This window comes from Mytilus trossulus, chromosome 11 (genome assembly GCF_036588685.1).
Source record: "Mytilus trossulus isolate FHL-02 chromosome 11, PNRI_Mtr1.1.1.hap1, whole genome shotgun sequence".
NCBI classification, from domain to species: Eukaryota; Metazoa; Mollusca; class Bivalvia; order Mytilida; family Mytilidae; genus Mytilus; species Mytilus trossulus.
The window spans coordinates 52,151,371-52,165,087 of NC_086383.1; the positions used below are offsets into that span (position 1 = coordinate 52,151,371).

A 13,717-nucleotide genomic window follows, 5' to 3' on the forward strand; every position below is an offset into this window, starting at 1 on the left:
GTTAGGTAGATGATACCCTTGCCAGCAGTGGTACTAAACACAGTCTGTTAGGTAGATGATACCCTTGCCAGCAGTGGTACTAAACACTGTATGTTAGGTAGATGATATCATTACCAGCAGTGGCACTAAATACAGTCTGTCAGTTAGATGCTCACATTACCAACAGTAGCACTAAACACAGTCTGTTAGGTAGATGATACCCTTACCAGTAGTGTTACTAAACACTGTCTGTTAGGTAGATGATACCCTTGCCAGCAGTGGTACTAAACACGATCTGTTAGGAAGACGATACCATTACCAGTATTGGTACTAAACACAGTCTGTTAGGTAGATGATACCATTACCAGTAGTGGTACTAAACACTGTCTGTTAGGTAGATGATACCCTTGCCAGCAGTGGTACTAAACACGATCTGTTAGGAAGACGATACCATTACCAGTATTGGTACTAAACACAGTCTGTTAGGTAGATGATACCATTACCAGTAGTGGTACTAAACACTGTCTGTTAGGTAGATGATACCCTTGCCAGCAGTGGTACTAAACACGATCTGTTAGGAAGACGATACCATTACCAGTATTGGTAATAAACACTGTATGTTAGGTATGTGATACCCTTACCAGTGATGGTACTGAACACAGTCTGTTAGGTAGATGATACCATTTCGAGTAGTGGTACTAAACACTGTTTGTTAAGAAGATGATACCATTGCCAGTAGTGGTACTAAACACTGTCTGTTAGGTAGATTATTCCATAACCAGTAGTGGTACTAATTTCTAAACAAAGTCTGCTAGGTAGATGATACCATTAACCAGTAGTGGTAGTTGACGCAGTCTGTTAGGTAGATGATACCCTAACTAGCAGTGAAACTTCACACTGTTATGTTCCATATAGCGGGTTATTTTCGCAGGGTGTTTATTTTCGCCTTTTTAGGCGGATAAATGAAAATAGCGGAAAATGTATGCATACCTTTGTTAATTTTAAATAGTTAAAGCGTTTTTTGAATGATCTTTTTTTGTCAGCAGGTAAATAACGATACAATGGTAGCTTTTACAACATAAATGCAAATGGGCATTGTACTCACTTGTCTTTTATAAAATGATGTTGCCAGGTCTTAAACTGTATATCTTATTCAAAAGTGTCAAAATATTTAATTGTTAGATACTCAGTCGGGTATGTGTGTCCCCTGCGCAATGTGCTTCAGGTGACATGGAAATACTGGCGTCTGTCTGTCCTTTTTGGTCATTTTAGCAGTTTCACAGGTACAATTCTTGCCAGATTTTAATAAAACTTCTTCTATAGCATGTATAGGTTAATATGAGCAATATCTCAAACAAGTTCTATAATGGTGTCCGACCAACTTGTACAAGTGTAATTTATTTACTTGAAGAAGTGAAAAAAAATATACACATATAAGTAAAAAATAATGTTTCAATAATCTCCCCTTAATTTTCTGAAAAATTTACTTGTATAAGTAAATTTTTCTTACAATCCCACAAAAATTTTGAGATGTAAAATCATGGCTTTAATGATTTTTTCCAGGTTTGCTGAAATTTTTTCATTACAGTTCAATGTTTCATCTTATTAATTCATCAAAGAAACTGATTGAGCAAAGATCTTGTATATTTGCGCAAGGCAATCAAAAATTGCTCCTTTGGGGCTTGTAAATGAGCAGTGTTAAGAAGATAACAGCCAAATGGGACTTTCATTGTCCATGAAATTACACTTAAATGATTAGTAAAGACATCTGCAAAGGGTACACAATTTAAAATTCTATTAGAGCAAAAAAATCTTCAGAATTCAAGAAAAGAAGAAAGGATGATTTTTTTACCTATACAAGTAAAAAAATCTGATTGCTGCAAGGGACATAACTAAGTCAATTTTTTTTACCTATACAAGTAAATAAAATTCACTTGTATAAGTATCCTACAAATTTACTTATATGTTTATTTTTTTTTTTACTTCTTCAAATAAATAAAATACACTTGTACAAGTAGTACCCCTGACTGACAATGAGATAAGATATATCACAACGCTAAAAACAGACATAGGGAGCTACATTGTACATTGTACCAATTGATATTCCAGGGGAGGGGCTCAGATAAAATTTTAAAAAGAAAGAACAGAAAAAGATCCAAAAAAATCCGGATGAGGAACCTCAACTTTGCAAAGATGACTGACAATGTATGAAAAAAAAAAACCAGTCCAGGGTTACAAACGAAAAAAAAATCCTGAACAAAATTCTTCATCCAAGGGACACGCCCCCACCAACTTCCAAACCCACCCTTAAAAAAATAAATAGATGACCCCTTCTGACAGGGGTGGATCATGCCATTTTAAAAAGAGGCAGGGTGCCCAACCTAGGACGAAAGGGGGAGGGTCAAACCATATGTCCCCATTCAAATGCATTGATCGCCTAAAAAGGGGGGTCAACCCCCCCCCCCCCCCCTGATCCACCACTGCCCTTTCACAAATTTCATTATAAATTAAAAATTGTTTGAAAATGAATTTTTTTGCGAGTAATGAAAAATTAAAAAAGATAATGTAAAAATTAAAATACCTCTATTCTTTTTCTCTTTCTGACCGCTCCCGATTGCCGAACATTCTTTCTCTTTTATCTTCTGCTGACACTGACAGTGTTGTGTCATGTAGCTTTTTGGGGGAAGAAAAGTCAAAAATAGTCGGCACTGCGTCTGATTTTAACTGTATTTTTAAAAATTTGTATCCAATTGAAGCTGCAAATAGTGGATTTACCACAAACTGATCATTGCTAAAATGTTTAGCGCACAATCCGGATCAATCAGCAATATCTCAGACACATTCTATAATGGTGGACGATCGACTTTAAAAAAAAAGAGTTTTAGAAATATGAAATATGTGCAACACAGAGGACATTGATACTCTGTTCTTTATTATCTTTATTAATTAGTGTCAAAGTTATAAAAATAAATTTACAACCTAATTAGTATATCAAATGTCCGCCTGTTTCCTAACTAATCAATTGTAGTTTTTACACCTTTTACAAGATCGAAAATACTGGTATTCAATGGATTACCAGCAGTGAAAGTAAACACTGTTCCATATAGCGGGTATAATATGTATAGACGCTTTAAGAACATTTTGAATTTGAGAATTATTTCAACATCATAAAGGGCCGAGATTTATATAAACTTTGTAATTTCCGAACATCAAATCATTCACTGCCAATAGAAAAATGGAGATTGCATAACATTGAAAAAGATGAAAGAAGAAGATTTATTCCAAATGAGCTAATACTCAGTTGTCTCATTGGCACTAACACCACATCTTCCTTAATCTAATACTCAGACACATTATCAAATTTAACACACTGTTTATTTTCAAAACAACCAAAGACAATAAGAAATCTCTGCAATTTTATATGATGTATTAATACTAAGCTTACTCCTTCCTAACAAGCATAATTTATTTATCATACTTAGGCCACACCAATTTGATTCCATGTTCGACGGACCCGCCCGCACCTCTTTTTTTCAAAACAGATTTTTTTTTTTTAAATTTATATTCCCGCTTCCCGCATCCGGAAAAGTAATCATGTCCATTTCCCGCACCGGTTTTTTTGTTTGTAAATATTATAAAAAGATATCAACATTTGTTTTTAAAAACACAGTCTAACCTGTATATAACAATTTAAAACATAAAAGCACCCCACCACACTGTAAATCTGTGAGAATATTTGTTTCAGCATGAAACCTATTTATCCAAAGTGGGAGTGCTTCGATATAAATTTATAACAGCGGAAATACATGGAAAGAACAAAAAACTTGTTTCTTTCCCCTTACTTATATTCCCTATCAAAAAATGTTTGTTGTTAGAATAAAGTACAAAGAACTTCTGAAGGATTTGCCTTCAACTGCAATGATATTGTATGCTGGCGAAACAAAACTATCCATAACTGCTGCATGTTTATGCACCTGTGTTGATTGATTCAGAGGCCTGTCGTTCAGCAGTTATCGTTTGTTGATGTTGTTGGTATTTTCCCGTTTCGATATATAAATTAGATCGTTGATTTTCCTGTTCGAATTGTGTACGCTAATAATTTTGGGGTATTTTATAGCTTGCTGTTTGGCCTGTATCAAAGCCCTGTGTAAAAGACCGTACTTTGACCTGTGTTTGTTATTTTCAGGTTGAGAACAACCCTCAGACAAAGGTCATTTTACTGATGTAGAAAAGAAAATAGAAATACCAAGGATGTGTATAGTTCTTCTATACAAAACCTTGAAAACTTAGAATTTTGTACTCAAAATGAGGAGAGTTACATCATATTTTAAACAAATTTTTCTAAACATGCTACAATAGTGGTCCACTTATTTTGAATAATAGTAAACTTGTAAAAGTAAATGTGTTAACATGGTTAAAGTCCAGGAATATTACAAAATTCTTGGACATGTGTTGACCATTTAATACCAGATAGATGTATAGTTCTTTGAGAAAATATGGGCCCTTTCGTACAACCAAATGTATTATAACTTATATTGATCCCTCCTAAAACATGTAAAAGGGATATTTATAACATTAAGGGGTTGCCCCAAAACTGTTTATGACTTGGATGGAAAATTGTCTCAATGTCAGTCACATATACATAGATATAGGAAGATGTGGTGTGAGTGCCAATGAGACAACTCTCCATCCAAATAACAATTTAAAAATTAAACCATTATAGGTTAAAGTACGGCCTTCAACACGGAGCCTTGGCTCAACCTAATAGTCCAGATTTAATTATTTCTTGGTGAACATGGAAAAAATACTTCAGAAATTAAAGAAATGTCAAAGTACAAGTGACAAATCAAGTTTTAATATTGTCAAAACCTACTATTATATGTTTACAAAAAAAATTTATAATCGCTCGCCTTTACTTTTCAGACTTCGCCTCAAAAATTTGCAAAATAATTTTTTTTTATTAAAATTTTCAAATCGCTCGCTCGCCCCAAATTTTGGAGTCCAAAAATACGTAGAACAAGAAACTTAATTGGTGTGGCCTTATACACAAAAAGTATTTTTTTATACAATTTTAGCTTTCACATTTGACTGTATAAGTATATATATATTCTTTTATATGTTATCTCATCCGAAATTTTTTACGCATTTTTAATGCATTTTTATTTTTGTTATTATGCATATTATTTTTTTAACTTCTCTGTAACCTTTGTACTTGCATGGTTTTATGATAATAAACTATAATAATGATAAATGGTCGTTTGCACAACATATAGGCAAATGAGCATCGTACTGGCTTGTATTTTATAAAATGAGGTTGTGAGGTCTACTTAAACTGTATACCCTTATTGGTTAGTGTCTATGATATAATGTGACCCCGTCCCCTTAGTCATGATCTACATTGATCTAGTGGATGTCAAACTTCTGTCAGTTTTCTTGGCAAATTAATGTTGTTCTTTTTGTGTACTTTGGCTTCCTCACCTAATAAAAGTTGGCACGCAAGAATTAGCCTATAGTTATACAGAAAGTAGCATTTAACACGAAAATTCAATCAATTACAGTCAATTTGTTTTCCATAATTGGTTATGCAGACTATGTTTTATGGTTTTATATTGTATATCTAACATTTCTACAAGTTTTCTTATATACTCACAATATTTACTACTTATTTTACAGACTGCTGTACTAAGGATTAAAGGTATGTTCTTTATTTTATTATTAGACTTGAAACGATTGATACAAAGATGATTTCACTAAAATTGTTCTAAATTGTTGTCAAACACTATTGTGTAACGATTAACAGCTGTCTATTTGTTACACATTTTATTTCATTACCGTTACGGAACCGTCCCCTGTTTAGATATTAATTTGATCATTGGGACGCTTCAACTTTGGTTATGATTTTGTAACAATAAGGCATCATAGATGTCGTAGGCATTCTACCTTTTGTTCCCTGTTTAAAATCCACAGTAAGTCCGCAAGCACGGAGCAAAAAATTTCAACTCACGACATTCTTGCTTTATAAGCGTTTGAGCATATTTACTTTACTTTAGACGAAATGTTTGATAGTTTCCTACATTGATAACATATAATTTCAAATAAATAAAAGAATAATGTTCTAATTAATGAAAATAGCTCTTTATCATATCTTTGTAGATAATAAAGTTCCAACTGAAATAGAATTAATGGCTGACAAAAGATCTGTTCCTTTGTACCTCAAATTACTCGAGTCAGGATCTGAGAAAAAAAGAGACATACGTTTAGTAATAGTTGGGAAGAAAGGTGCGGGTAAGACTTCATTGGTTAACAGGTTATTCAAAGAGGGAAAGAAAGATGGTGGACCCACATCATTATTTAAAAGATTGTTTGGAAGAAATAATGCAGATGTTTCAAGCACGAATGGAATAGAAATTCATGTGATAAAATGTAAAGCAGAATTTGGTGATAGCATTTGGAATAAATTAGAAGGTATGGCATATATGGTATTAAAATTTAAGATGTTTTACCTCTATGACTTCATTTTCTCAGACAGGTTTACATGTATGAATTAGAAATTATATCATTTTAAAGATCAGAGCTGTTTTGATATATATAATTAATTAACACATATGGATGTAAGTCATTGTAAGTTTCAACCTGAATAAAAATGAAGACTAATTTCAAGTTCAGATTTATTAAGTCACCATGTCTATTGGAAAATGCTTAAAATGTATAGCACTACCCACTTTCCACTATTGCTAAATAAAATTAGATTACTGCTTTTTAACTTTGTGCAGCTCAGTTTCAAATTTTGGCCGATTTTGTGGTCTCATGGAGCTTGTTCACCTCAAGTGCGAAAGGTAGTAGGTTCGAACACTGGCCTCATCAAATCAAAGACTTCAAAATTTGTTTTTGCTGCTTCTCTGATAAGCAGAAAGCATTAAGAAGTAAGAGCAAAGACTCATCATCTCGGAGTAAGAATAATGTGTCAAGGTAGGATGACATGTCTTCCTGTGCTTCTTGTGAACTAGCATGTTAACAAACAAGACCACCTGTACTGAACAATGAGAATCAACTTGTCAAAAATGAGAATGTGGTACGATTGAAAACCACAACACCCCATTATGAAAAAAAAGTTCTGTCAAAAAGAAATTATAGCTAACAGTACGGTATAATTTGTTTTTTTAAAGTTTGAATGACAAGAGATGTCCAGCATGTGAAGTGAAAGTGGGACACTATAACATCAATGACGTCTGTAGCTTAATGTAATGACTATAAATAAAAAGATATGGTAGGAGTGCCAGTGATCCAATTCTCCATCCAAGTCACAATATATAAACAATAAACAATTATAGATTAATGTAGCCAGCTTGACTAGCTTGCTTATTAAATGCCGGCATATTGATATCAATGAGTAAAACAAATATAGTACAATGTATCTATCAAAGCAAAAATGCCATAAATTCGAAAAAGTAAAAAAAGTAAACATCTGAATAAAGCCTGTGTTATATGTATGATGTGTGTTGTAATTCTGTATATGTCTATTATTTATATACTCTTTGTTAATGAACGATTTTTATTCCGCAAACATACTGTAAATTTTCTTATATATGTATTTACATAAATAAATTGGAATTGGTCGCTAGGTTGAGTCTGGTCATTAACAATCCAGATCAGCAGGTTCATCTATACAGAGAAGGATAATTTTTCACATTACATTAAGATGTTCTCATCTCATCTCTACATTTAAAGTACATTAAATATATATGAAAGAATAATTGATGGTTAAAAAACCTTAAAATCTTTAAATTGGTTGAAAAAAATGCATGTTTATGTAAGACTTCCCTTAATTCGAATAGCTCTATTTACAGGCATAGGCTCATATAAATTTGACTTTGGAAAAATTGTTATAAATCTGATGTATAAAATAAGTGTTCAGATGCTTATAATACTTAATATATAATACTCAAAAGCATTTAAAAAGCTAATGTTTGCAATATTTAAATTGTTTAGGCCTACATTTTGACAAATGAAAATATTTTATTTAAACGTAAAAAAACCCATCTACATGTCGATACTAAAGTGACCCTATAATATAATTCCACAAAATTTGGCCAACTATATATCTCATTCCCTAAGCGTATGTTATGTAAAGTTTTATTAAGATTGTTCAAGTTTTTCTGCCCTACTAGGTTCAAGGACACAGTTATTAACCTTTGGTTTTCGTTGTCTACGAATAAAGTCCCTAGTGTGAACAGTGTATAATTATTTTTTTTATAAATTGCCCCAATTTGTTTCTTAGTATTTAATGCATGCAATAATAAGTAGGTGGATTATATATTAAAAAAAAATGGGTGCTGAATCTTAAGGTAGATGGGGTGTCTAAATTATAATCCATAGAATCTTTTAATAATTTGCCAAAATGTAGTTCATATCCTGCTTGTTTAAAAACATTAATAAAAAGAATGGGTCACCGGACTTATTTTCACGCTACAGGTTGTTCAAAATTGTCAAGATTTTGTATAGATTATGCATGGATAACCCATTTTTCGCCATAAAACGCAAACCACACCATAGAATTTTGAGATAAGATATGAAAAAGATAGCTCTAATATTATGCTTTCAGACAAGAAAAAGAAAAAAATGGGGTCACTGGCACGTTTTCTTGCTACATGTAAAAATGGGTAAATTCCTAACACATTCTATTGTAAAAGTAACACTATCTGAATTATCTGCCCTTGCATTTGAGTTGCCTCCCCTTATTTAACAAAGTTGGAAAAAAATGAATCAAACAAAAAAATTCTTATTTTTGTAAAATACAATCATAAATATGATCAAAAATGGCATTTTCTATATTATAATGAAAATAAATTCTTACACATGAATTACCTACTACTATTAAAATTTGCACATTTCATCAACGATCTGGACCTTGTTTTCTAGTATTTCAAAATCCAAGATGGAGGAAGACACCCTATCTACCTTAACACAGAATTGTAAATATTTTGAGATAGCTGGTAGAAGTTTCTGTAATTTTGGTATTATTTGTTCCAATAGTACATTTGTAGTAGAACACTACACTATAAAATTATTTTTGAAATAGAGAAGGTGGGATTATTTTAATTTGAATTTATTGTCTTAAAGAAATGCACTACGAAATAACTGTGTTCTCGGGCCTATTGGTGTCATCAAACACATATTCCTTTTAATTTTTGTTTACTAATAATTCATCTCATATCTGTTTTAACACGTTTTAAGGAAAACATATAGCAGTTAAATTTGTTTTTATTATAGGTAACTATAAAGAAACTGAACTTAATGCAAGATTATTAAAACCATACGAAGAAAAACTAGCCAATAAGCATAGCTTAGCCAGCATTGTAAAAGCAGTCCACAATACCTTTAAGGACACCACTTCACCGACAGGTTTTGATGAATCAAAGGTACCTTTATCAACATCTCAGCCTACAAAACTAAAACATCCAGTAGACACTGAATGTAAAGAAGAAACCCAAGAAGACTCTCAAATCGAAGGCCAAGTAGCCACTGTCTATACTGATAATCCCTCAGAAGACACTCAAGTTAAACATTCAGACGGAGCTCATGAAAAGGTTAAAGACAATACCCTCATAACCAATTTTTACAGACGTGTTGATGAATCAAATGATTCAACAATTTTTTCTCAACAGCGTGAAAAAATAAAATCTCCAGTAGTCACTCAAGTTGAACCTCCAGTAACCACTAAATCTAAAATAACCAACCAAGAGCAAGAAAACCTACTATTATCAAAAGCACATATGGATATCAAAGCCATGATGGACAAATCTAAAATTGATTTACATGACAAAGAGGAGTATGTCAACTTTTTATTATGGGATTTTGCAGGTGATGAAGAATTTTACCACACACACCAGACATTTCTGTCCCAAGATGCAATTTATCTCGTTGTTACAAAACTGAATGAGGCTGATGACAAAAATGCACAAGGTAAGTATTGATATATGATGTTTAAAACTTTTTTTAAACCAGATTTTCGAAAGAAAAAATCGGGCGCTGCTAAACAGTGTTCGTCCATTAACATGAAAATGCTGTGCTGAAATTATTTTCAAATTCAGGATGTCCACCTCTGATGAGCCAAACATTTTGTGAATTCACATTTTTTTCTTATACTGATTTTTAGATCTATATGACTACAAAAAAATAGTTAGTGAAGAAAAGCATCATATTGAGCTTCATTTGTTTTTTACAATCCCCCTTTGAAAATACCTTTTTTTCATGATTTTCCCATTATTCATCATAGTTTTCCTATTTTCAGGCTATAATCGTGAAAAAAAATCTCATTTATACAACTAAATTTTGTTTTTATACTTTCAATAAAGATGAAGTAGGCCTTGGAATAAATTAACTTAAAAAAAAATATAGATAGGTGTTAAAATCATAAAGTTGTATCATATTGTGATATTTTTTGTGGGTGAAATTACCATGTTGTCAATTTTGCTTACCCTTCCGGAGCACCTGATTTCACTCCCGGTATTTAGTGGAGTTTGTGTTGTTTCTTAATTATTATTTATAACTGTTGATGTAAATGTCCTTTGGTTTTGTGAGTCTTTATTTACTCTTTGGTTTTGACTGTTATCCTCTTTGTACATTTAGTACTTTTAAGTACCAGGTGCATATTATTCAAACGTGTTTGTTATAAGTAATTGAAAAATACATAAATTTGAAAAGATTTTTTTTTTATATGTGATGAACATGATTCTGGTTTAATCATTACTTGTACCACTCACCAGTTTTCACAAAACTTGGCTAACAAGACTGACTTGATTACATTTACTTTAGTTACATCTCTTTGAACAGAAACTGGGGTTCATGTATATCATGTATATATTAATTCAAATATATTTCCTTCTGTGCATTCGTCTGTAAGTCTTTTTTTGTTTGTTTCCTTATGGTAGCTTCAGTTCACCTTTATCAGCACTTCTGTATGGATATTGTGTAATAGGGGCATTTATTTGACGAAATGTATTTGATTTTTGTCGAGCTTTCGACTTTAGTCGAAAAAGCGAGACTAAGGGATCCTTCACTCCGTCGTCGTCGGCGGCGGCGTCAACAAATATTCACTCTGTGGTTAAAGTTTTTGAAATTTTAATAACTTTCTCCAACTATCCTGGGTTTGTACCAAACTTGGACAGAAGCTTGTTTATGATCATAAGATAGTATCAAGAAGTAAATTTTGTAAAAATAAAATTCCATTTTTTCCGTATTTTACTATAAATGGACTTAGTTTTTTCTGCGGGGAAACAAAACATTCACTCTGTGGTTAAAGTTTTTAGAATTTTAATAACTTTCTCAAACTATCCTGGGTTTGTACCAAACTTGGACAGAAGCTTGTTTATGATCATAAGATAATATCCAGAAGTAAATGTTGTAAAAATAAAATTCCATTTTTTCCATATTTTACTTATAAATGGACTTAGTTTTTTCTGCGGGGAAACATTACATTCACTCTGTGGTTAAAGTTTTTAGAATTTTAATAACTTTCTTAAACTATCCTGGGTTTGTACCAAACTTGGACAGAAGCTTGTTTATGATCATAAGATAGTATCCAGAAGTAAATTTTGTAAATGAATAAATCTATTTTTTCCATATTTTACTTTTAAATGGACTTAGTTTTTCTGCGGGGAACCATTACATTCACTCTGTGGTTAAAGTTTTTAAAATTTTAATAACTTTCTTAAACTATCCTGGGTTTGTACCAAACTTGAACAGAAGCTTATATATGATCATTAGATTGTATCCAGAAGTAAAGTTTGTAAAAAGATTACTCCGTTTTTTCTGTAATTTACTTTTAAATGGACTTAGATTTTCTTACAATCATAAAATAGTAACAAGAGGAATATTTTTATTGATTTTTTTCCTCATTGTTGTTGAGCCTGCGATTTACAGCAAAAATAGGCGAGACACTGGGTTCCGCGGAACCCTTACAAATTTTTTATTTTATAACATTATACTACATCAATCCTTCCGACAGACAGATGTGAAATCAATAAATATACTAGCTATGCAGTTTTAACTTATACAGGTTTAAGATTCAGCCTGTACATAATACTTATACATTTATATATTTTGCATTAGTATGTTATTATGCATGTTCCTTGAGGCATCGAGTTTTTTATTATTATCTTGAACATCTATCATGTCTATATTTTATTACGCATAATGTTTACGTATAATTGGATTTTCTTACTGGAACTACAAGCCAGGGCTTTCTGTAGTTGGTATCAGGCTTCATATGAAAATACTATTCTATATTAGGTATTTCCCTATTCATCTATTAAACACAAAAATATTCGATGCTTATTAAATTCTTGTGGTATCAGGTGATAATATGATAATGTAAGCAACGGGTGGTATTAGCTAAAATAAACACCTGTAGAAATTGCTGCATGCTACAATCATTTTTTTGTAGAAATGTTTCAGTTGTGGATGAATTCAATACATTGCTACTGTAGACTTGATGATCAGCAAAATAAACCTGAAAGTGTTAAAATGGATGAGAGTACGGAAAAAGAGGAGACAAATATGTGTGATCCACCAGTAATTCTTGTTGGTTCACATAAAGACAAAGTCAGAAATTCAAAGGGAGAAACGGTATGTGAGATCACCAGCATACAGTATTAAAATATTCATATCAGGTCAAAGCAGAAAAAAACATTTAATTGTATCACTGTACAAACAGAGTTAACTTTACATGACTGAATAAGATTTGGGTTACTATGATGGCAAAAGTCAAGAAATCAATATTTATGAAAAGGAAGAGGCAAATTCGTTGAAAGTTGATTTAAATTATTAGAAAAACAAATGATACTTTCCAACAGTGTCATCTGGTTGTTTGAAGGAATTTAAACCTTTGTTAGTTATATTGTCCAATTTAATTTATACCATTACATTTGTCATGCTTGTTCTCTGTGTTCTTTATTTAAATTTGTTCATAGAGAAAGTCAACCCTTATTGATTTATTCACCTGAATAAACAAAATAATGTTTAATTAGATCAATTTATGTCTTGTTATTTTTGCGACAAAGTTCACTGGTTTGATGCTTTGCCTTGACAAAGAACAGTACAGGATAACATGTGTTTAAAGCACACAAACCCTTAAAACATAGAACAATATGTTTTCAAAGCATACAAACCGTAGCAGCATACTGATTTTCATTTGCATATTCACACCACATCTTGAAGGATGTTAGATAAGATAAGTTCAAGACCAAACAGTCCTTCTTTACCCCTGATCGAAACGAGACTACTAGCCTTCGATTTTAATAACCACAAAAAAAAAACGATCTTAAATATATAATATTTTAGTAGTTAATATTAATAACTGTGTTGGTAAAATTGACCAAAATAATGAAATGAACAGCAAAATACTCTACATCTACCAACGGTGTCATCGACCCTGTTGTTTTACCATGTATACCAGACTTTAATGTAGTACTCTATACATATTAAAATAAAGTGTTAAGAGAGAAATAATCACTAAAATGATATAACATACATTGTTTCGATGTCACATTATTGTAGACATTTGGTGTCGTACTGATTCGATTGTGGATTAAATCGATGTCCTTGACCAATATGTATTATTGTTGACTACCAAATATGTGCTCTATGTAATTTCTTTTATTTTAAAAATGCATGTATTTTTGGAAACACTTAAATATTTCAGAACCTTTGTAATTGAATTTGGATAACCATACAAACG

The 13,717-nt window shown here is 31.8% G+C and overlaps 1 protein-coding gene across 1 annotated transcript in view; it reads left to right on the top strand.

Moving 5' to 3' along the window:
* The window catches only part of LOC134690152 (uncharacterized), a 62,973-nt gene that overhangs the window by 21,350 nt on the left and 27,906 nt on the right, over positions 1 to 13,717 (top strand). The window contains exons 8-11 of the mRNA XM_063550129.1: positions 5,653 to 5,674; positions 6,133 to 6,444; positions 9,250 to 9,942; positions 12,425 to 12,606. Coding sequence (XP_063406199.1) covers positions 5,653 to 5,674; positions 6,133 to 6,444; positions 9,250 to 9,942; positions 12,425 to 12,606 — 1,209 coding nt within the window. The remainder of the gene's footprint in view (positions 1 to 5,652; positions 5,675 to 6,132; positions 6,445 to 9,249; positions 9,943 to 12,424; positions 12,607 to 13,717) is intronic.